General features: G+C 42.1%; 1 protein-coding gene across 2 annotated transcripts in view; it reads right to left on the reverse strand.

The window, feature by feature from the left end:
• Positions 1–22,431, reverse strand: part of LOC141977854 (zinc finger RNA-binding protein-like) — an 84,150-nt gene that overhangs the window by 19,475 nt on the left and 42,244 nt on the right. For both annotated transcript variants that reach the window (XM_074939602.1, XM_074939603.1), the window contains exons 4-11: positions 19,262–19,480; positions 18,873–19,165; positions 16,299–16,481; positions 11,157–11,388; positions 9,946–10,106; positions 7,590–7,709; positions 2,593–2,738; positions 593–731 (exon numbers count right to left, since the gene is read on the reverse strand). In XM_074939602.1, coding sequence (XP_074795703.1) covers positions 593–731; positions 2,593–2,738; positions 7,590–7,709; positions 9,946–10,106; positions 11,157–11,388; positions 16,299–16,481; positions 18,873–19,165; positions 19,262–19,480 — 1,493 coding nt within the window. The remainder of the gene's footprint in view (positions 1–592; positions 732–2,592; positions 2,739–7,589; positions 7,710–9,945; positions 10,107–11,156; positions 11,389–16,298; positions 16,482–18,872; positions 19,166–19,261; positions 19,481–22,431) is intronic.

Raw genomic sequence — 22,431 nt, forward strand, 5'->3', positions numbered from 1 at the left:
TATGGCACGGCCATATGGAATCCTTGCAGCAGATCTCAAGTAGGTGTGTGCGCATGCATGTGCAATCATGTGGTGATCTCTTGCCCCAATGTAAAAGGAGGTTTTTAAAAGAAAGGGTGAGTGTCTGGGTGCAGGGCACAAATGAGTGGAGGGGAAGATATGCAGAATATAGGTGTGATAAAAATTGAAGAGGCTTATGAGTTTAGGCATAGGGGATTAAGAGGACATAGACAACTGTTTTCAAGTGGCATTTTGTTGCTGAACATAAGGACAGGGAAGGCAAATCGTACCCTTTGAGCTGCACAGTATAAACAACAAATTAGTGATCTGAAGTTTATATGTTTACCCTGCCAAGCAGTCCAACATTTCAAACATGCATTTGTCGAAAATGCTGCAACCAACTAAAAGAGTTAATCTGCGTCCATTACCAATTCCAAATTCTGGTGATGGGTTTTTAGGAGACACAAAAAATTAATCCTGCAATATTCAAAGAATACACAAGGGAACACACATTCTAGCCTTGAAACACAGTTTAAAGATGCCAGAATTCTTCACATTTCTCCTTCCAGGAATTGAATCAAGGGTTACCCACCAAGAGAGGAGGAACTGGCATGCCAGGTCTGCCCATAAGTGGGGGTGGATGCCAGTCTGCGGCCATCCGCCGCCGCTGCTCTTCCCAGTATAACTGCTCTTCCTCTACCCGCCGCCAGTACAGTTCCTCTTCATAGCGCCTGAATGGAAAGAGATAAAAAAAAAAAAGTGGTACAGTTACATCAAGCAAAGATGAACTGCATTAAAGTACTTCTGGGCTCAATACAGTCACTGTCCTCTGACCATCTGATCAGGAAAAGCCTATGATGCTGTATGTAAGTTAACAAATAACTAATAATGATATTTGTAATCAGGTTAGCAAGAGTGCATCAGGAGAATATGAAGAAAATTAACACATTGGATTGAACTGTGTAAGCAGCCAGAATCAGAATCGGAGATTGCTGATCTTCTCATTTCCTGCCCTAGCTCTGCTGTGTATTGTTTAAACAGCTGCTGTATTTCACACCAGAGATGACTGCATATCAGTGAGTTAAATGAATTATTAACAGGTCAAGATTCTGCAAAGAATGGATGATAGAGAAAAGCTTAAGGAGCCTTTTCTACCCATTCCCCGCAAAATGCATTACACAGGAACTCATATCTAGTGGCATCCTCCAGCTGGGAGTGGCACTGTCAGTGCCATATGCCTACTATCTGCCAATACTTAATGGGGCCTGGGTATGGTGGGGAGAAAAAGATGGCACGGAGCACTATACAGCATGTACTCTGAGGCATTACAAAAGCTATCCGTCGTCTCACTCCACTTGGTGCTCTACTGCAGGGGTTCTCAAACTGTGGGCCACAGCCCAAAGGTGGTCTGCCCTCGGCGGAGTTGGGGGCCACCCAGCCAGCAGCTGCCATTTTCCAGCCGCCGTGGTAAAGAGGTAAGGACCGGAGCAGACCTAGTATGCAAGGACATGGAAGGGAGCTTAGGGCAACGGGGGCGGGGGCGGAGAAGGAGAGAGAAACAGTGGGGGTAAGAGGGAGGAAGCCCAGGGAGGCAGCGGAGGCCAAAGGTGCCAAAATACAAGTTCGCCCAGGGCACCATTTTCCCTAAGGCCAGCCCTGGGTGCCTGTGAGGCATGCTAGGTTGCTGGGTGGATGACTGGGGAAGGACTGCCAGGTGACGAGCTCAAGGCACTCAGCGGGCTGCTGAGGTGGAGGGAGTCGGTGGGAGCTGGCTGTGGCACTGCCTGGCCCCTCCGTCCTCTTGCTGGCCCTGGTCCCTGCTGAGGTGAGGGGGCCGCGCACGCCTCACAGGACCCCTCTTTCCCTGACAGACGCATGTTAATAGCGGGCTGTAGTGCCTATTGCAGCTGCACAGGTGGGCCTCAGGGAAAAAAGTTTGGGAACCCCTGCTCTACAGAAGTGAGGGCAAAATACGAGCCACAGTCTAATTCATTCAACTTACATTGCTTTCACACTTTACTGCAAAAACAGGCCTACATCCTCCCCTTCAAATGCTGTTCAGTTACAGCAAGGATAAAGTACCAGCCAGCGAGAACAAGACAACACATCTGCTTTCACTTTCCCTATGTAGAGGCAATGGTCTTGGATGATACAGCTCTAAAGCATCTTTAGACTCCTGTCAGGTCATAAGCTTTTCTATTATGGCAGGGCTTTTCAACCTTTTACTTCCTACAACTCCATAAACAATTTGACTACTTTGCCTATCTCCCATCCATTAAGGCTTTCACAACCAGTTTTCCTCAAATATGCCCCGAATCCTTTGCATCAGTTCTTTTGTCACTACAGAAGTCAAGACATGGGTTTTTCTGGCATCTCAAGAAGAAAATGTGCAAGTAGCTTAACAAGAAAGCATTTGCACAGACAGCGAAGAAGAACAGATCTGTGACCACCTTCAAGAGCCTGACCCACAGATTGAGAGCCCTTGCACTAGCAAAACTCAATGGACGGTGTGAATTAACACAAAAGTATGAATCTTGCAATATCCCATAAAATCCACATTTCTGTGAAAGTGATCTCCAAGGGAGGACTCGCCTCATTTCCATGTGCCAACGCTGCTCTTCCTCTCTGCGTCTCTTTACCATATCCTTCTGTTTCTGCTTTTTCATCTTCTCCTCGTGCATTTTCCGAGCTCGGTTACTGGGCTTGATCTCAACTGGTAGATCTGGGTTTACTTTTTTCTACAAGGAAGTTACAACACATTTTAGAAAATCTTAAAAACACTATCACAAAGCTAGTAGAGTATCAATATTAAAAAAAAGTCTACTATTGTAGTTCCATGATTCAAGTGTTAATTAATAAACCTGACATTACACTTGGGTTTTTAGATACTGTTTGATGACATGTTGTATAACGATAATTTGTACCATTTCTTAATTAAGAGAAACAGCCATGGGCAGCTGTAACACGTACTTAAACCCCTAGCCCCAGAACAAGGAAGCCTTTGTAAACTATTCCAGTCCCCAGCATCAATTGCCAAAAAGACCTATCCAAAACAGATTTAGGACAAAGGGTAAAACCCCAGGGTAAAACTTAAATGCCTAAAATTAAACACCTAAATAAAAGTGGCCTGATTTTCAGAGATGAGCATCCGCAACTCCCAATGAAGTAAACTGGAGTTTATGGATACTCAGCACCTCTGAAATGAGGCCCAAGGTGTCTTAAATAGGGAGCCCAAAATGGAAATACCCAGGTTTGAAAATTTGGGACCAAGTCTCCAGCTTCACATAAACCCAAGCCTTGAACCTGACATGTTTCAAAAGCAATATTCAAAGGCCTAACCCAGGGATAATATTAAGTACATTTCAATGTTCTGGGAATAATTCTTCTAATCTGACTTTATATTAATGCAGCCTCATTTAAGTGAGAAATATCTGCTTGAATATGGGACATGAGTTCTTAAAAGTTCTTTATTTTCTGCCGCTTCTTTTTCACCTTAAATCAATGTTGTTTGCAACATTTCCACAGCAACCAAATGTTTGTGATGTTGCATTTGCTGGCAGTGGAAGAGATGCTACAAACAAGAGTGGTAATTTCAGTCGAAGAACAAGCAGCTGGACCAGACGAACACGTAGCAAACAGAGCTCATGTTCTCATGTAAAGGGCTGTGACTGATTAAAGCATGAGCAATTGAAAATAGAAAAAAAAAAATGTGGACAGGCAACCAGAACGTTTTTTCATCTCAGAGCTTTTTAAAGTCCATCAGTCTTGCTAATAGTCAGTGTAAATGAGAAATCTGCTCGTTACTTCTGAACGAAAAGGCAGAATATTTTTACTCTCTGTAGGCTTCAAAATATTAGTAAGATAAGGATTGGCCAGTTCTGGACTTGACAATGGCATGACTTCAAAACAATGTGTTTGATGGAATGGACAATTTGGGGGTAATAATGATCTAAAGAGCCTAAACTTGCTTCCAAGAAATGTTACTTCAACAGGAGTTGGAACAGGCCCAGATGACAAAATATACTCCATGTACCACTCGGTCAATAGCCAAATATGCTTTGCCATCCAAAGAGACCAACTGAAGATGGCCTAAAGAGGTTTTAACCTAAGAATTTTAAAATATGCTTTTTAGGTCCCTCTGTGCTCGATTTAAATGGTGTTTGCCACCTCCAACATATTGTAACATATAGCACTTGCAAAGCTTGTAAAATGCTTTGTGTTCACTAAAAATACTCCTAAAACGGAGCGTTGCCCACCAGTGCTTAAATGCAATGTTAAGGTCAACCAATGCAAGAAAAGTTAAAATGGTGAAGATGAATCCTTCTGATATAAGGAACTCAGATCCACCAAATGACTTAAGCTTACAAACAGTGCCTGTATTCGCTGACACTTGAATCGCCAAAGTCAAATTGAGTTTGATGGATTCAATTTTTTGTGGTATGTGCAACAACTTTGGCTTCACATTAATAATTCCAATAATTGTATTATCATTGAACACAATAAATCCATCCCAGGCATGTCCACTGGTTAGTGGTTAATTTGTACTATAACATCACTCCCTGGATTACAGTGCAGAATGGTTAAGTACAGGTGGGATAGTCTTCTACAGTTACTTCATTTCATGAAATACCAATCAAGGTCACCATCTACTGGCCACTTCCTTACAACTTCAAGAACTTTAGTATAGCAATCCACTGTCGTCTTCAATTGTTAGGAAGTCAGCCTTACCAAACGCTAATTCTTTTGTGACAACAAGTTTGGGCAGAGCTGCTACCAACAATGGACTGAGCATGTGGAAACTTGACTCAATGCCATAATATTCAGAATGGGACAAAAAAAACCCACCACACTCAAAGAGACCATCCAAAGAGACCAACTGAAGATGGCATAAAGAGGTTTTAACCTAAGAATTTTAAAATATGCTTTTTAGGTCCCTCTGTGCTCGATTTAAATGGTGTTTGCCATCCCCAACATATTGTAACATATAGCACTTGCAAAGCTTGTAAAATGCTTTGTGTTCACTAAAAATACTCCTAAAACAGAGCTTTGCCCATCAGTGCTTAAATGCAATGTTTTTTTGTTTTTGGTACATTTTTGATACATTCCTTTTGACATTAAATGGCTGTTTCTGAATAAAATTTGCTCCTTCCATGGAAACCAGATTCTGTTGGGTTTGTTTTAATGAATCAGAATAATGGGCGACTGGGCAGTAACATCAAGCTTGCAAACTGACTGCCATTTCACTAAAGGAGGAGGAAACAGTTGGGAGCAACAGCCCATTTGCAATACCTCCTGCTGGGCATAGAGAGTGTAAGTATCCTTGTTGTCATTTAATATCATGGGAGTAAATGGCGGATATGGAAATTCAGCATTTAGTCTCTGAATAAGTTATCTTTAACTACTGATCTTAAAGTTGCCTCCAGTCATCACAAGATCTTTCCCTCTCCTCCCTGGAAGAAAGTAGCACTAAGCACCTTCATATATGTCCAAATAGCTATGCAAGACTCATTTTGCTATTGACCAGTGCATTTTGAATTAGTGCTGGGAAGTTGCAAACTGTTGGCCACACTTGTTTCAGGAGCCTGAACTGCAATACTCCTTGTAAAAGGATGTCTAATTGGTCTACTGCTCCACTTAAAGGCAGAAAGAGAAGACAGTCATTCCGGACAATTGCTTTGGGGGAGAGAGATAGTATGGCTACTCTCTTCAAGAAACTATTAGCAAAGGGGAAGGGAGAGAGATCAGGAATTAGCTCTACTGGATAATTCTCAGAAATTTTTGTACAACTATTTACTAATTGAAAAAAAAAATCATTGGGAATTGTCTTTTCTAGAGTTAACATATTCCAGCAGGATGTCTGAGAACAGGCTGACTTGGTAATTTAACCTCACTTCATACAATATTATTTTATTCTTTTAGAGAGCAAGAATTTCACCCAGATGAAATACAAAACAAATGGTCAAAGTTGTGTTTTGAAAATCTCCATTCAGACATGCAAGATCTGGTTTCATTTTACACTAGTTTTGAAACTTAGACTTACTATTTGTTAAATTCTAACAAGATGCTGGAAAACATTTATTTCCTACAACAAAATCTACTCAAATCAATTACCATCTTAATTAAGGTTTCAGAGTAGCAGCCTGTGTTAGTCTGTATTCACAAAAAGAAAAGGAGTACTTGTGGCACCTCAGACACTGACAAATTTATTTGAGCATAAGCTTTCGTGAGCTACAGCTCACTTCATCGGATGCATTCAGTGGAAAATACAGTGGGGAGATTTATATACAGAGAACATGAAACAATGGGTGTTACCATACACACTGTAACCAGAGTGATCACTTAAGGTGAGCTATTACCAGCAGGAGAGCCAGGGGTAGGGTGGGGTGGGGACACCTTCTGTAGTGATAATTAAGGTGGGCCATTTCCAGCAGTTGACAAGAACGTCTGACGAACAGTGTGTGTGTGTGTGGGGGGGATAAACATGGGGAAATAGTTTTACTTTGTGTAATGACCCATCCACTCCCAGTCTCTCTTCAAGCCTAAATTAAATCATATCCAGTTTGCAAATTAATTCCAATTCAGCAAACTGGATACAATTAACTTAGGCTTGAAGAGAGACTGGGAGTGGATGGGTCATTACACAAAGTAAAACTATTTCCCCATGTTTACCTCCCCCCCTCCACTGTTCCTCAGACATTCTTGTCAACTGCTGGAAATGGCCCACCTTGATTATCACTACAAAAGGTTCCCCCCGCTCTCCTGCTGGTAATAGCTCACCTTAAGTGATCACTCTGGTTACAGTGTGTATGGTAACACCCACTGTTTCATGTTCTCTATGTATATAAATCTCCCCACTGTATTTTCCACTGAATGCATCCGATGAAGTGAGCTGTAGCTCACGAAAGCTTATGCTCAAATAAATTTGTTAGTCTCTAAGGTGCCACAAGTCCTCCTTTTCTTTTCACCTTAATTAAGTTACCTGCACCGATCATCAATCTATGGTAGTTTTCCTTATATTTTTATGAAAAGGAGATTAAAGTGTTCAGTCAGAGATGCTAAATATAGTAAACGCTTGTCTACACTACCGCGAGGGGTTGATCTAAGACATGCATCTTCAGCAATGTGAACAGTCTATGTATTTTAGATCTGCTTACCGCGGCGTCTTCACTGCAGTAAGTTGACAGCCGACGCTCTCCCGTCGACTCCGCTTGCGCTTCTTGTTCTGGTAGAGTACTGGAGTCGACAGGAGAGCGCTCAGCAGTCAATTTATCGAGTCTATACTAGATATGATAAATCGACCCCCGCTGGATCGATCGCTGCCCACCGATTCAGCGGTAGTGTAGACAAGCCCTAAGAGCTGAGAATCTGGAAGTGGACAATTCTTGGTAGAAAAAATGTTTGAAAGAAATTTTTCTGGACTCACCCCATTTGCTTTTACATCTGATAGAATCCTTCTTCTATTTAGAAAAAACTTTTTACAAAATAAGCTACTGATTTCTCCCCCTTTTTCTATTTTAGGAGTTGAGAGTGAAGCTACTACCATCCAAGTCCCTTTGTTCAGCACCATAACAGGATGTCCCCATTCACACCTTGTACTGGAGCCGATGCCTACGCCCCTTCAGGTGCATGTCCTTGGCATTAGGATCGTTGAAACTGCACTCGCAGAGCTTACAGTGAAACCGGATCATTCTTCCTTCATCATTGCGTACCTGAGACAAAATATGTAATTTAATATTTATAGGCACTGTTTGTGGCAACAACAAAATTCTCTTGCATTTAAGAAGAGCCTTACATCCCAGTGGAGCCTAAGGCACTTTACAAATGTAAAAGTATGTGCATTTATCCATTACTAAAATTCAGTCAACTCTTGGGTGAGACACAGCATCTATTTAATAGCTCACAGTGACACTGCAGAGCTGTTTAGGACCGGAAGAGAAGATACAACATCCAATTTAAACTGTAGGAGAAATTTAGGGAGGCCCAGAATAAACACATGTATGAAGAAATGTAACCTGAACATTAGGATTAATACTTCTGAAAAGCACCACGACAACTTTCATGAACACATATGTTCTGGACCTCAGTTTTATGGCTCATCTGCAATGTGGGCTCTCCAGCCGCACAACAGACCTCTGCATCATGTTAGGGTTCTAGTACAGTCATGACTCAAGTAAAGAGCATCATCTACCGAATCATGACTACCAGCACTGCTTCTTGCAGCACCAACATGTTCCCAACCTTTCTTAGCTCGTGATTCTCAACCACATAACAGCTCCAAGCCATAAATGATTCTTAAACTTTAAAAACTGTTTGCTGTTCATCCACTATTTGTTTATAATCTTACCAAGGATGGGAAACAGGACAACACTGAAATAAATAAAATTTCACTGGAAGTCATACAGACGAAATTTAATCCTGATTTCCAATCTAATTCTACGGAACTGGGGATTCAAGAGCAAGGGAACTTTTTAAAGACTAATTAAAACATTAACAGTTTAATATAACCAAATAATTTTGATACTTGGCACATCCTCATGAACTGTATGTAGGCAGAGCAGAGACAAAGTTCTCAAACAAGGGCTCCTTAATAGGCTGTCTAAACGCTGCATTTGGGTGCCCAAACGTAGATGTGAAAATTGGGCCACAGTAATTCAACAGCAAATGAAATGGAGGGCACAGAATGAAGCCAGCAGCTAGATCAGGGGTCGGCAGCCTCTGGCATGCTGCCCAACAAGGAACAGCCGCAGGGAACAGCGAATTGTGGCCACTGGGAGCTGCAGGAGGGGGGCCATGTCTGCGGACAGTCAACATAAACAAAATGTCTCGTGGCCCACCAGCAGATTATTCTGATAGGCCATGTGCTGAACGTTGCCGACCACTGAGCTAGATGATTTTTCTCAGGGTGCTCAATGTTGAAAATACATAAATATGGGCCTACCAAATTCATGGCCCATTTTGGTAAATGTCAGTCATAGGGTTTTAAAAATCAGAAATGTCATGATTTCAGCTATTTAAATCTGAAATTTCACAGTGTTGTAATTGTAGGGGGTCCTGACCCCAAAAGGGGTTGTGTGCGCCGGGGGGGGGGGGGGGGGGGGCCTCAGCCGCCACTGTCCGACCGCCCAGCTCTGCAGGCAGCAGCACAGAAGTAAGAGTGGCAATACCATACCGTGCCATCCTGACTTCTGCGCTGCTGCTGGTGGCGACTCTGCCTTCAGAGCTGGCTCCTGGCCTGCAGCCACTGCTCTCTGGCTGCCCAGCTCTGAAGTCAGCTTACAAGTAAAGGTGGCAATACTGCAACCCCCCTAAAATAACCTTAGGATCACCCTGCAACTCCCTTTTGGGTCAGGACCCCCAATTTAAAAAACGCAGGTCTCCCCCGTGAAATCTGTACAGTATAGGGCAGCATTCCTCAAACTGGGGTCCGCGGACCCCATGGCATCCACATGGGCACTCCAGGGGGTCCGTGGGCCCTGCTGATCAACTCCTCCCACTCCCAGCGCCTCCTGCATGTCACAGAACAGTCGTTCCCCGACGTGCAGGAGGTGCTGGGAGGGAGAGGAAGGAGCAGGGATGGGCACACTTGGGGGAGGGGTGGAAAGAGGCGGGGCAGGGGTGGAGTGGGGGTGGGAAGAGGAGGGGCAGAGGTGAGGCCTTGGAGGAAGGGGTGGAGTGGAGGCAGGAGCCTGGGGCTGAGCAGTAAGCTTGGGGGTCCGTGAAAAATTTAAAATCAAAATGAGGGTCCTCGGGTTGCTAAAGTTTGAGAACTGCTGGTATAGGGTAAAAGCACACAAAAGACCAGATTTCATGGTCTGTGACGCATTTTTCATGGCCATGAATTTGGTAGGGCCGTGTACATGCTTTAAGTATATTTGAACTTCAAAGCCTGACATTATACAGCTGTAAATGTGAGTGATTTGTGAAAAAAAAACGGTCAAGCATTACCTCTTCCACATAGTCATGTCCCACAGGTTGTACATCAAGTAAACCCCCTGGGCCATCCCCAGAGCCATCATGCGTGGGCTGTTCATTTTGTAGCTCTAATTTTGGTTGCATCACCTTCACTTCCTCCAATTTGATGCTTGTTGCCTGAAGCTTATTAGTCCCTGTATAAAGAGGTGGATTAATAACCAACCTGATTTCTTACAATCTGTGAAAGTACCCTCATCAGAACCTGAATTACAAATCCATCGTGTCATTGTTAATTTCTCTTTATAATGCCAAATGACAATATCCCATGGCTAGTCCTGTAGGGCTTTTTTGTCATTATGGCAGCTGCCAAAAATATAACTAGATAAGATGTATGGCTCCACTATACAATTTCTATGACACCAAGGAACCACATATCTATAGTAATAATTAAAAGTTACACATTGATAGTCAAGTGGAAGTTTTTCTTATCAGCCTTCCATTCAGACTACAAGTCTTCACTATTTTATGACCAATAGTTAAGTTTAAAACAAACAACATCTACTATGAATGAGCAGACTAGACTACTATAAAGATAAGGAAGTTCTTTTAATAGTAGCAATTCTTTTGAAAGAGAACAAGTGACAAACCTGAACTTCAATAACTACAGTTCTTAAAGATTAACTTAAATACAAAACAATTTAAAGAGGCAAAGGCTCAATGGTGAGAGATTTAAAAAAATCAGTTTAATATCAAGAGTAAGAAGGATTTCTACAGATTTCAACAACATATAATTCCCAGTGTTTGATATTCTGCTAAAATACTACAGCCAAGCGATGCAACTTTCAGACAGAAGCCCTCCCTCTATTTCCTCACAGCAGGTTTCAAAAGAAAAAAATAAGCAAATATGGAAGCCATCAGATTTGTAAAGAAACACACAAAAATCCCTGTTCTGTTTCTGGAACACTTCTGGAGGCAGAGGGGGAAGATGAAAGCTACAGTTTTAGATTTTAGAAGCCAAATGGCTAAAAATAAAAAAAAATTTCAGTCATTTAAGGAGCTTGATGTACAATTACTTTTCCTTGGTCGGTTTTCCTGGATAATGATGGGAACATGAAAAGGCCCCACCTGCAAGCATTTGGAAGAATCATACATTTTAAACAAATTGTCATTTCTATATGAGGTGACGGATTTTAGACAATACATCAAAAACAAGACAGTTAAAAATGGATTTTAATGAGACATACCTGAAAATGTTATCTTGGATGCAACTGGTTTCTTCACTGGCACTGGCTTGCTTATGTTGCTTGCACTGTTAGTTGCTACAGCTGCTGGTTTTGTTGGTGTAACAGATGTGGCTGTAGGGGCATGGGCAGCTGGCTTACTTGCTCCAGTGATGGTAGGACCTGAACCAGAGTTCACTACTACAGGCTCTACTGAAGGGATGGGCTTCCCCAATTTAGTATGCAATTTAACAACCTGAAATACATGCAGTGGTCATATGAAAGGGCAGGACTAAAAAGGGACAGAAGTTAACAGCAATACCATAAAACTTTTCCTTGGAAACTGTATACATTCACCGAAAGACCGGGGTAATCTCCACACCCAATAAAAACATATAATAAAACTAAGTGATACTACAAACACACAAAAAGAAAAGGAGGACTTGTGGCACCTTAGAGACTAACCAATTTATTTGAGCATAAGCTTTCATGAGCTACAGCTCGCTTCATCGGATGCAAACACACATAAGATGAATTGCTCCACTGTAATATTATATTTATAACAGATCTACAGTTTTGTATGCAGTCCTGAAAGACAGAGCAGTACTCTGTAGCAAAATATTTAAAAAGTATTGAACTATTTTCCCACCAGGTGGCATGCACGCCCATAGAATGGCAGAGCATAACAGACATTAGTGCCTCAACTGCCAGGTCTTTTCTGAACAGATTACAGAACTTGCAATTGATCAGGGAGAACTGCTGCTGGGAAATGTCTCAATGTAGAGACTTTAACAAGAAACTTTCAAAGAATGAAAAACAATCTCTCCCCCTCTTCCCAGCTGAATTAGAACTAGAAAACAGATATCTTCAAAAGAGATCATTTCACCGAGAGGAAAAATAAATTGCATTAAGCATGAGTTGCACGAAAAAGCCTGTCACCATTCATAGGGAGGGGAGAGAAAGAAGAGATAGGATGAAATACATCTGGGTTCTCAGAACAAAAATTTTGGTGGCCTCAGAGTGTGGCCACCAACTCTTGCTGGTGGCCTCTCTCATTTTTTCCTAAAATACTTACTTAAGCTTTAGGAAAAAAAATCAATATGCACATAGACACTTCCAAATCATTGTAATTTATTTATTGCTAGCTAGTAAGTCCATTGTGAAAAGTGATATTAACAAACATACAAGTATCACTTTTCACAGCAGACTTACTCAAGCCTGGGGACAAATTAAGCCCTGGATGGAGGCCAGGGGAGGCAGTGGGGGGCTACAGCCTGAAGCCCTGTTGCCGGAGCCTGCAGCCTGCTGCCACTCAGCTGGAGCCCAAAACCACCCCACCACCCCAGGGCTGAGGCCCAAAGCCTGAGCCCCACCACCGCTGGGAAGGTGGGGAACTCACTGGGTGCCTGATCTTCCAGTGTTGTGCCCAAGTGTCTCCAGAGTGGGGCAGGGCCCAACCCCTGCTGGCAGCTCCAATGATCAACACCAAGGTGGGGCATCCAGAAGCAAAAGGGAGGGGGCGCTACTTTGTCCCCCATACCCAGCCAAGGAGGCTGTGGAGAGTCCAGAGGACTGGAAAAGAGCAAATACAGAGCCAACCTATAAAAAGGGAAAATAAGATAAACAGTGAGGTGGGAATATTTGCAGATGATACAAAACTACTCAAGATAGTTAAGTCCCAGGCAGACTGTGAAGAGCTACAAAAGGATCTCTCAAAACTGGGTGACTAGGCAACAAAATGGCAGATGAAATTCAATGTTGATAAATGCAAAGTAATGCCCATTGGAAAACATAATCCCAACTATACATACAAAATGGTGGGGTCTAAATTAGCTGTTACCACTCAAGAAAGATCTTGGAGTCACTGTGGATAGTTCTCTGAAAACATCCACTCAATGTGCAGCAGCAGTCAAAAAAGCAAACAGAATGTTGGGAATCATTAAGAAAGGGATAGATAATAAGGTAAAAAATATCATATTGCCTCTATATAAACCCATGGTACGCTCACATCTTGAATACTGTGTGCTGATGTGGTCGCCCCATCTCAAAAAAGATATATTGGAATTGGAAAAGGTTCAGAATGGGGCAACAAAAATTATTGGGATGTATGGAACAGCTACCATATGAGGAGAGATTAATAAGACTGGGACTTTTCAACTTGGAAAAGAGATGACTAAGGGGGGCGTGACAAAGTTCCTGCTCTACGTTGGTGGGTCTTGCGCTTATTGGCGGATTTGCTTGCCTTGGAGCTTCACGGCAGCCCTCAGCTTGGCCATTTTTCTGAACCCACAGTCCAGGTCGACTCCTCTTGTGTCTGACCAGGAGTTGGGAGGATTTGGGGGGAACCAGGGCCTGCCCTCTACTCCAGGTTCCAGCCCAGGGCCCTGTGGAATACAGTTGTCTAGACTGCCTCCTGGAACAGCTGTGCGACAGCTACAACTCCCTGGGCTACTTCCCCATGGCCTCCTCCCAACAACTTCTTTATCCTCACCATAGGACCTTCCTCCTGGTGTCTGATAATGCTTGTACACCTCAGTCCTCCAACAGTCCGCGTTCTCACTCTCAGCTCCTAGTGCCTCTTGCTCCTCACACGCACACCATAAACTGAAGTGAGCTCCTTTTTAAAACCCAGGTGCCCTGATTAGCCTTCCTTAATTGATTCTAGCAGCTTCTTGATTGGCTGCAGGTGTTCTAATCAGCCTGTCTTAATTGTCTCCAGAAGGTTCCTGATTGTTCTGGAACCTTCCCTGTTATCTTACCCAGGGAAAAGGGACCTACTTAGCCTGGGGCTAATCTATCTGCCTTCTATTACTCTCCTATAGCCATCTGGCCTGACCTGTCACAGGGGATATGATAGAGAGCTATAAAATCATGACTGGTGTGGAGAAAGTAAATAAGGAAGTGTCATTTACTCCGTCTCATAACACAGGAACTAGGGGCCACCAAATGAAATTAATAGGTAGCAGGTTTACAACAAACAAAAGGAAGTATTTCTTCACACAACGCACAGTCAACCCATGGAACTCTTTGCCAGAGGATGTTATGAAGGTCAAGACTATAACAGGGCTCAAAAAAGAACTAGATCAATTCATGGAGGATAGGTCCATCAATGGCTATTAGCCAGAATGGACAGGGATGGTGTCCCTAGCCTCTGTTTGGCAGAGGCAGGGAATGAGCGACAGGGAATGGATCACTTGATCATTTATTCTGTTCATTCCCTCTGGGGCACCTGGCATTGGCCACTGTGTGAAGATAAGATACTGGGCTAGATGGACCTTTGGTCTGACCCAGTATGGCCGTTCTTAAGGACAACACAGGGAATTACAAACCAGTCAGTTTAACTTCAATACCCAGGAATGGTTTCAGAGTAGCAGCCGTGTTAGTCTGTATCCGTAAAAAGAAAAGGATTACTTGTGGCACCTTAGAGACTAACAAATTTATTAGAGTGTAAGATTTTGTGAGCTACAGCTCACTTTATCGGATGCAGGAAAGATACCCAGGAAAGATAATGGAGTAAATAATTAAGCAAACAATTTGAAAACACCTAGAAAATAAGGTAATAAACTACATTCAACATGGATTTGCCAAGAACAAATCGTGCCAAACCAACCTAACAGCTTTCTTTGACAAGGTAACTAGCCTTGTGGATGGGGGGCAAGCAGTAGATGTGGTAATATCTTGACTTTAGTAAGGCTTTTGATAATGTCTTGCATGAGTTTCTCTCAAACAAACTAGGGAAATACAACCTAGATAGAGCTACAATAAGGTGGGTGCATAACTGGTTGGATAACCGTTCCCAGAGAGTAGTTATCAGTGGTTCGCAGGCAAGCTGGAAGGGCATATCAAGTGGGATCCTGCAGGGATCAGTTGTGGTCTGGTTCTGTTCAATATCTTCATCAATGATTTAGATAATGGGATGGAGCCTACACTTATAAAGTTTTGAACAATACAAATCTGGAAGGGGTTGCACGTGTTTTTTAGGATAGGATTAAAATTCAAAACGATCTGGACAAACTGGAGAAATGGTCTGAAGAAAAGAGGATGAAATTCAATAAGGACAAATGCAAAGTACTCCACTCAGGAAGGAACAATCCGCTGCACACATACAAAATAGGAAATGACTGCCTAGGAAGGAGTACTGCAGAAAAAGATCTGGTGGTCATAGTGGACCACAAGCTAACTATGAGTCAACAGTGTAACACTGTTGCAAAAAGAGCGAACATCATTCTGGGATGTATTAGCAGGAGTGTTGTAAGCAAGACTTGAGAAGTAATTCTTTCGCTCTACTCTGCGCTGATTAGGTCTTAACTGGAGCAGCGTGTCCAGTTCTGGGCACCACATTTCAGGAAAGATGTGGGCAAACTGGAGAAAGTTCAAAGAAGAGCAACCAAAATGATTAAAGGCCTAGAAAACATCACCTGTGAGGGAAGATTGAAAAAATTGGGTTTGTTTAGCCTGGGGAAGAGAAGACAGAGGGGACATCATAACAGTTTTCAAGTACAGAAAAGGTTGTTACAAGGAAGAGGGAGAAAAATTATTCTCCTTAACCTCTCAGGATAGGCCAAGAAGCAATCAGCTTAAACTGCATGCAGCAAGGGTGGTTTAGAATCATAGAAGATTAGGGTTGGAATGGACCTCAGGAGGTCATTTAGTCCAACCCCCTGTTTAGGCTGGACATTAGGAAAAACTTCCTGTCGGGGTCGTTAATCGAAAAAATTGCCAAGGAAGGCTGTGAAATCTCCATCATTGTCTAACCTGCTCTTAAAAACCTCCAAACATCTGTCAGGGATGGTCTAGATAAAACTTAGTCCTGCCATGAGTGCAGGGGACTGGACTAGATGACCTCGCAAGATCCTTTCCAGTCCCATGGTTCTATGATAGCTGAGTTTCTGGTATTACGGTACCCAAGTACACTGCTTAGTGTTGAAGCAACCTGGTGCTGTAGTCTTTTGTGCTCCAGCCATTTCTGGATAGCCAGTCATCTACTGCAATCAAATCTTGACGTGTAGGATATATGTCTACTTCAACTTTTTTTTAATCAGAAATGTTCCCTGGATATCCGTGAGCTACTGTGAACATTTTTAGAAAACCAGCATCCTCTGTAAATCAGATATTCCACACTATATTTCTGCATGAAATGTCCATGGTCCTGTTGTGCTCTCATACCTTCTGATGCTTTGCTCCCCGGATATGTGCTGCATATGCATCTGCTCCTGTGCAGGAGACATCACAGAGCTCGCATCGAAGCTGAGTCTGCACCCCACGAGGGCCACAGTTTGCCAGGTTACCTGTCTTCTGAGCTGCCTCTTTCTTTTTGTGCTTTTGTCCTTCCAAGTGCTCCCGGTAAGTCTGCAGTCAAACAGGGAAATACATTCTAAGCAGCAATGTGAAACACTGATATCATCCCAGCATTTCCTTGGAACCACTCATCTGCAAAGACAGGTCATAATCTGTCTAGTTTTAAGGGTACAAATGTGTGCAACTCAAAGCCTTTTTGTGGAGTGTCCCATTCATTAACACCACTCACAGCAGCAGCATCTAGAGGCATTCCCAGCCAGGTGAAGCAAACAAATTCTTTTATATAAAGTGCTTTACTTCCTCCAGAAGACAATGTCCAACTACAAAACCCACTTAGGCTTAGATAACCACAATATTTACAGGACAATAGGAAGAATGGTTTAAGTATTTTTAATACCAGTTTTTAGAAGTGTCTAGCACATTTCATTATCACTATACAATGGGTAAACTGGTCTCTCTCAGAGGGCATTATTTTACTGATATTTGATTGGTCTTCTTGGTAGGAAGCAGACAGAGAATACATGTCACCATCAGAATTAAGGGACAACTGAGCTTATTATAATTATTATAAAGGTAACTAATATTCTTTTTTTTAAAAAATTATGAGTTTAACAATGATTTAAAGCATTCCTACAAGATGGTCAAGAAATGTTACCAGGCCAGGAACAAATCTACTCACCTGCCCTTTATCATCATCATGATACTGGGAGGTAGGGAAGTGGAACCCCAATATTTTACTTACCCACTAAAAAAAGAATTACAGTTTGACCCTGGTGAATGGACAAACAGAATTTTGCAATGCTAGCTTTAAAGTAGTACTAAATGCTATATTAGCCAATCTAAAAGAATTAGTTTCCGAAACAAAACTCTAAAAAGCTCAGATTTTCTCATTCATTCCAATAGCAAGATGCATTTCCCATGGCTTGATTATAATTGATAATTATTTATAATAATAATTATTATAATCATGTTAAAATGGCAGCTCCCTTTACTGGATTTAATAAGCTTTCAGGCTAAACATTTTGGAGCAGGGACCACTTCCTTTGTATTTATACAGCACCTGAAACATTGGGGCTCAATCCTGACTTAGGCAATGTTAGACAGAAATATTTAATAATTAGCTTCAGTTTTATTCAGTTAGAAGCAGTGGACAGAATATTACTACTACACTGCAGAGTCTCTAAGCTGTGTAAGAATTTTCCACGCTTTCAGAGCTGGACAGTCTGATTGTTTATATGCTACATTTTACTGTCACCATGAGAGAAGTCTATATGGTATTTCTTAGGATTGCTCTTGTTAAAACCTTGTAGGACAGTTTATAAGAGACAATAATTTCTCTCCCAAAGGACCCTGTCTGCTTCTTCAGTTAAATGCTATATGCTCTAGCTAAGCAGAGAATTCCAAGAACAAAGGCAGACAAACACCACTTCACATTTATATTCAAGCCTATTCTTCTTCTTTTTTAAATAGCACCCTAAGAATGCACTAGTGTCTGACAGTAAAAACACAAAAATAAGACCCCTGCCTCAAGTAGCTAAATCTAAATTTGAGACAAGCCACAATGAGTGAGAACAACAAACAGAGCAGAGGGAAGTTACGGCTTTAAAAAAGGTCAGGCATTTACACAGGCATATCTAATAAACACATGTCCAATAAAATCAGTGTTTATAAAAACTTAAAACAGTGTCTTGGTCAATAGCTTGTTCCAAATTTTCTTTCCACTATATAGGTTTAAGTCTTAGAGAACCTGTTGGCTCATTAAGTATCTTTCCTCACACCTTGACTGAGTTGCGGGGAAAGGAGCTAACCAACGGAGGGAAATATGTTATCCAGTCCAGAATTCAGCCACTAGAAAGCTCCATAATGCCAAACAAACTGGAAAAGTACAAACTAAGGTCAGGGAGACTAGGCTGATGAAAGAGACATATAGGCTGCCTATGAGCAGAGATGCAGCAGGCTGGAGGCAGCAGCCTGGGAAATGGCTGTGGAAAGGTGGCCAGGCAGCCTAGGGCACAGGGTTAGGGAATGTTTTGATCTTTATTGGAACTGTCAATACTAGTTGGGCCTAGGATATTTTCACTCTTTATTTCTGGCAGTTGTAGCAAAATAATCCTGCATTAACTACTTAAAATCTGAGCGCTAATGAAAATCCACAGAAAGGTAGAGTCTATACAGTCTAGTGCCTGGAGAGCCTACAGCGTTTGCCTCCAAGCTCACAGTACATCCAGCAAACAACCAGACACTTAGATAAAGCTTGCATACCACAACACTAGATCTTGCAATAGTGGGGGATTTGTTACATCTATTTTCTGAGATGTTTCACCGTTAAGTCACTGAAGAGGACATACTGCAGATCAGTAAGACACCATCTGCTAAACTATATGACTGGGGAGGAAGTGCAGGTTATATAGAGTGGACACATGGGTAAAGGGGATTGCTAACCTGTGGACCAGCACAGCTGATCTTGCAGATGTCACAGTAATGAAGCTGAGGCTGTTTAGGGGGCCCTTTGGGTTTCAGCTGTTTGTTTTGAAAAGGTGGTTTTTTGCTGAAGCTGTTGCTAGAGTTGGTGGTGGTGCTGTTCCCTGTGCTGCTCCATGAAGAAGAGCTCGTGGATTTCGGTTGCTGTGGGAGGGGTGGCGGCTGCTGATGCTGGGCCTGGGGCTGCTGAGGTGGTTGATAGTAAGTGCTAGCTGCTGTGTATGCTGTGGCATCATAACTGGAGTAATTTGACCCTAGCAGGCAGAAAGAAAAGGGAGCAATTTTATGAGGGTTATAGTCTAAACAAAGAGAATTACAGTGCAACACCTGCATGACAGCTATCTCCTTACCAGAGTATGATGCAGAAGTGGAGTTGTATGAAGAAGAAGGGGTATACGAGGAGATGGAGGAGGCAGATGCATTCTGCTGAACAGTTGTTACTGTTGGGTAGGCACTGTAGCTTGAAGATGTGGCGCTCACTGTTTGAACTGGCTTAATTGTAGTCACCTGTCTCTGGGGCTGGCTCTGACTATAAATACCACTAGATTGACTGTAGCCACCTTTGGAGCCTAGAAAGCAAACACACAAGCTCATCCTCTTGCAAAACTGAAGACAGATACATGTGCTTCTAAACTATTACAGTCACCTCTCTTCAATAATAGTATATAATTGCTAAACAAGACACTGGAGATGTTTAGCAATTGGGTACAATTTACATGATGAGAGACTGCAAAACATATTAGGCTGAAAAGAAGTGAAAGATACGGATGAATAATTGATCAGTCCTTCCCTTTTCCATTCTTTCATAATAAAAAAGCATGAGGTCACTCAGATTAATAGCTGGCAAGTTTAAAAACTACAGTAAACGAGGGGAGATTTTTTTTTTCCTTACCTGTAAGTTTGGTTTCTCATAGTGGAACTCACAGCTGGGTAGGTTCCACCCACTCATCCCTGGAGGTAGATGCTCTGATTTCAGGTGTAAAAGGGAGACTCCAATAACCAGTTGCAGGACAGGAGACACCCCTGAAGATCTATTCTCAAGCTTTCATACAAATTGGTTAAAACTGGAAAGAGATATTTTTAATGCACCAAATAAGACACACTCTCTTCTTAAAACAATAGATGATTATAAAAAGAATTCATACTTTAAAAACTAGACCTAGGAAGGGTTCCTCTGGATTGATGGATGTCCCCACTATGAGAAACCAAAAATTTTCTTCTCTCATTCACAAGGACCATCCAGCTATCCAGAAGACTCACTGCTGGGATCTAGCAGGCAGTAAGGTAATGAATGTTGTCAGAAACAAGATATTGGCCAAAAGGAAGGCAGGGAACATTACATGCACTAGAATTTTTTAATTAAGCTATTAAATATCAGACGCAGCTTGTTGAACCCTATTGCTGAAGGTTGTATCAGTGTTGGATGAAAGAACACACAGAGACCATGTAGTTGCCTTGTAAGTTTCCTGCTTCAAAGCACCATTGCTTTCTGTCCAGGAAGAGCTCAGCCTTGTTGTGTGCATCATGAATCCTTTGAAAAAATCTTTATTAGGTGTGAAGTACCCTTGGCTTCATTGCCAGTCTGATCCATATGGAAATTGTAGCCTTTGAGGTTTTCTTGCCTATCCTGTAGCTGCCTTGTATGGCAAACAATGCATCTGACTTCTATGATTTGGCTCTACCCAAGTAGCATGTTAGAGTGCTCCAAACATGTAGGGTATATGCAGGAATTTCAATTGGTCTGGGACAAAAATGAAAGAAAGGCAATCTCTGAGATAGAAAGATAAATTACCTATGGGCACAACATTTGTAGCAGGTCTGAGGACCATTTTGTTTGGAAAAATATGCAGATACTGCTCAGATAGATAATGCTCCCAAACAGTAAAATTTGATCTGCTGAGACACAAATAAGGCTGTTTTGAGGAAATGTATATAAAAGAATATTTGGATAAGGGTTTACAGATGGCTTTGTTGTAGCTTGTAGAACTAAGATTATATTCCAAATTTAAAATATATGAAATATTCTTGGGAATAGATACAGCTTTTAAGGAATATGTCACATAACAATGGGGAGCATTACTGTTAACTTCCTTCCTGAAATCAGACATCTTAGTGCTGAAAGTGGAATAGACAGGAAAATAGGGCTTAAGCCTTACTTGAATCTGGCCAGAAGGAACAGTGATATGGCTGAACTGGAAGGTGCCAGAGGTGGTCTGTGTAACCCATACCCACTTGGCATGGTGCTCTGTCCCCCTCTAGTGGTGGCTAAGTTACATAGAGGTGGATAAGCCTAATACAGCCTTGGACATTAGCAGAGTCTTTTTAGCTCAAGCAGTAAAGTCTGGTGCAACAAGACCCAGAAGTCCAGGTTCTACCCCTGCTTCCAATAACCCACACAGGAGAGTGGTGTTACATCTATAGCGTACAGTCTACACTAAAGGAGAAAATATGTTCAATATACCTTAATAAGACCAGAAGGTAAAGTTCTTCCTAGATAACTAACCTCAGATCCAAGCATTCCAGCCTCAAAAGATCTGGACGGAGGAGAGAGGTTGGAAAGCTGGGGTGTTTCTCTGCATCCAGTAAAAAAACCAAAACCATCAGGGCCAAAAAATGACTAAGAACCATTCTTGCTTTGTCTAATTGACTTTTCCTGGCACCTTTGGTTAGAAGGTATATAGGAGTTAGCCAGTCCATGAGATGAAGGTGGTGTCCATGTGGCAAGAGCCTCTCTGGTGCTTTGAGAAGATCTTAATGGTCCTCTTTGTCTGAGAGACAGAGAGATCCAAGTGTGGGGCATCCCAGGCTGATATACATTTCAGAACACAGTCTGGTCTAGCTCTCAGTACTCTAGGGACAGTCGATGGGTTAGCCAGATGGCTTGATGGTTTAACTTTTTTGATGGAAGTTGCTTTGATTGCTAGCTACAATAAGTTTCATTGTTTGTGTCCTTTAACAACAACTTTTGGTACCTCCCTGTTGGTGCTCATAACCATGGCTCTCCCTATTATCATCGGCTTCAGAGTACCAGCCGTGTTAGTCTGTAACCGTAAAAAGAAAAGGAGGACTTGTGGCACCTTAGAGACTAACAAATTTATTAGAGCATAAGCTTTCGTGAGCTACAGCTTATGCTCTAATAAATGTGTTAGTCTCTAAGGTGCCACAAGTACTCCTTTCCTATTATCATCATCACTCTACTAGAACTGGGCATTATTTTCAAATAACTGAAACTGCTTTGAATTTTAGACAGTTATGTTTAGGGTAGTCTCTCTTTTTGAACATTTGCAGTACGAGGGTTCACATGTCTCTTGGGCACCCCAGCTTCACAAGCATTTTCATCATCTTGAGCTGGTGTGGTTCTGAATGAAGTTTGCCTGCCAGGAGCTTTCCCAACACCAGAACTACCATTTTCATGGGAGTGTCAACACATGATCCAGTTATGTAGCTGGAAGTTCCAGGTCTGCCAGAGGAGAGTTTACAGAGGTCAGAGGTAAATAATTTCCCGTTAAACAGTTTCTAC

Source organism: Natator depressus, chromosome 25 (assembly GCF_965152275.1).
Source record: "Natator depressus isolate rNatDep1 chromosome 25, rNatDep2.hap1, whole genome shotgun sequence".
Classification (NCBI taxonomy): domain Eukaryota; kingdom Metazoa; phylum Chordata; order Testudines; family Cheloniidae; genus Natator; species Natator depressus.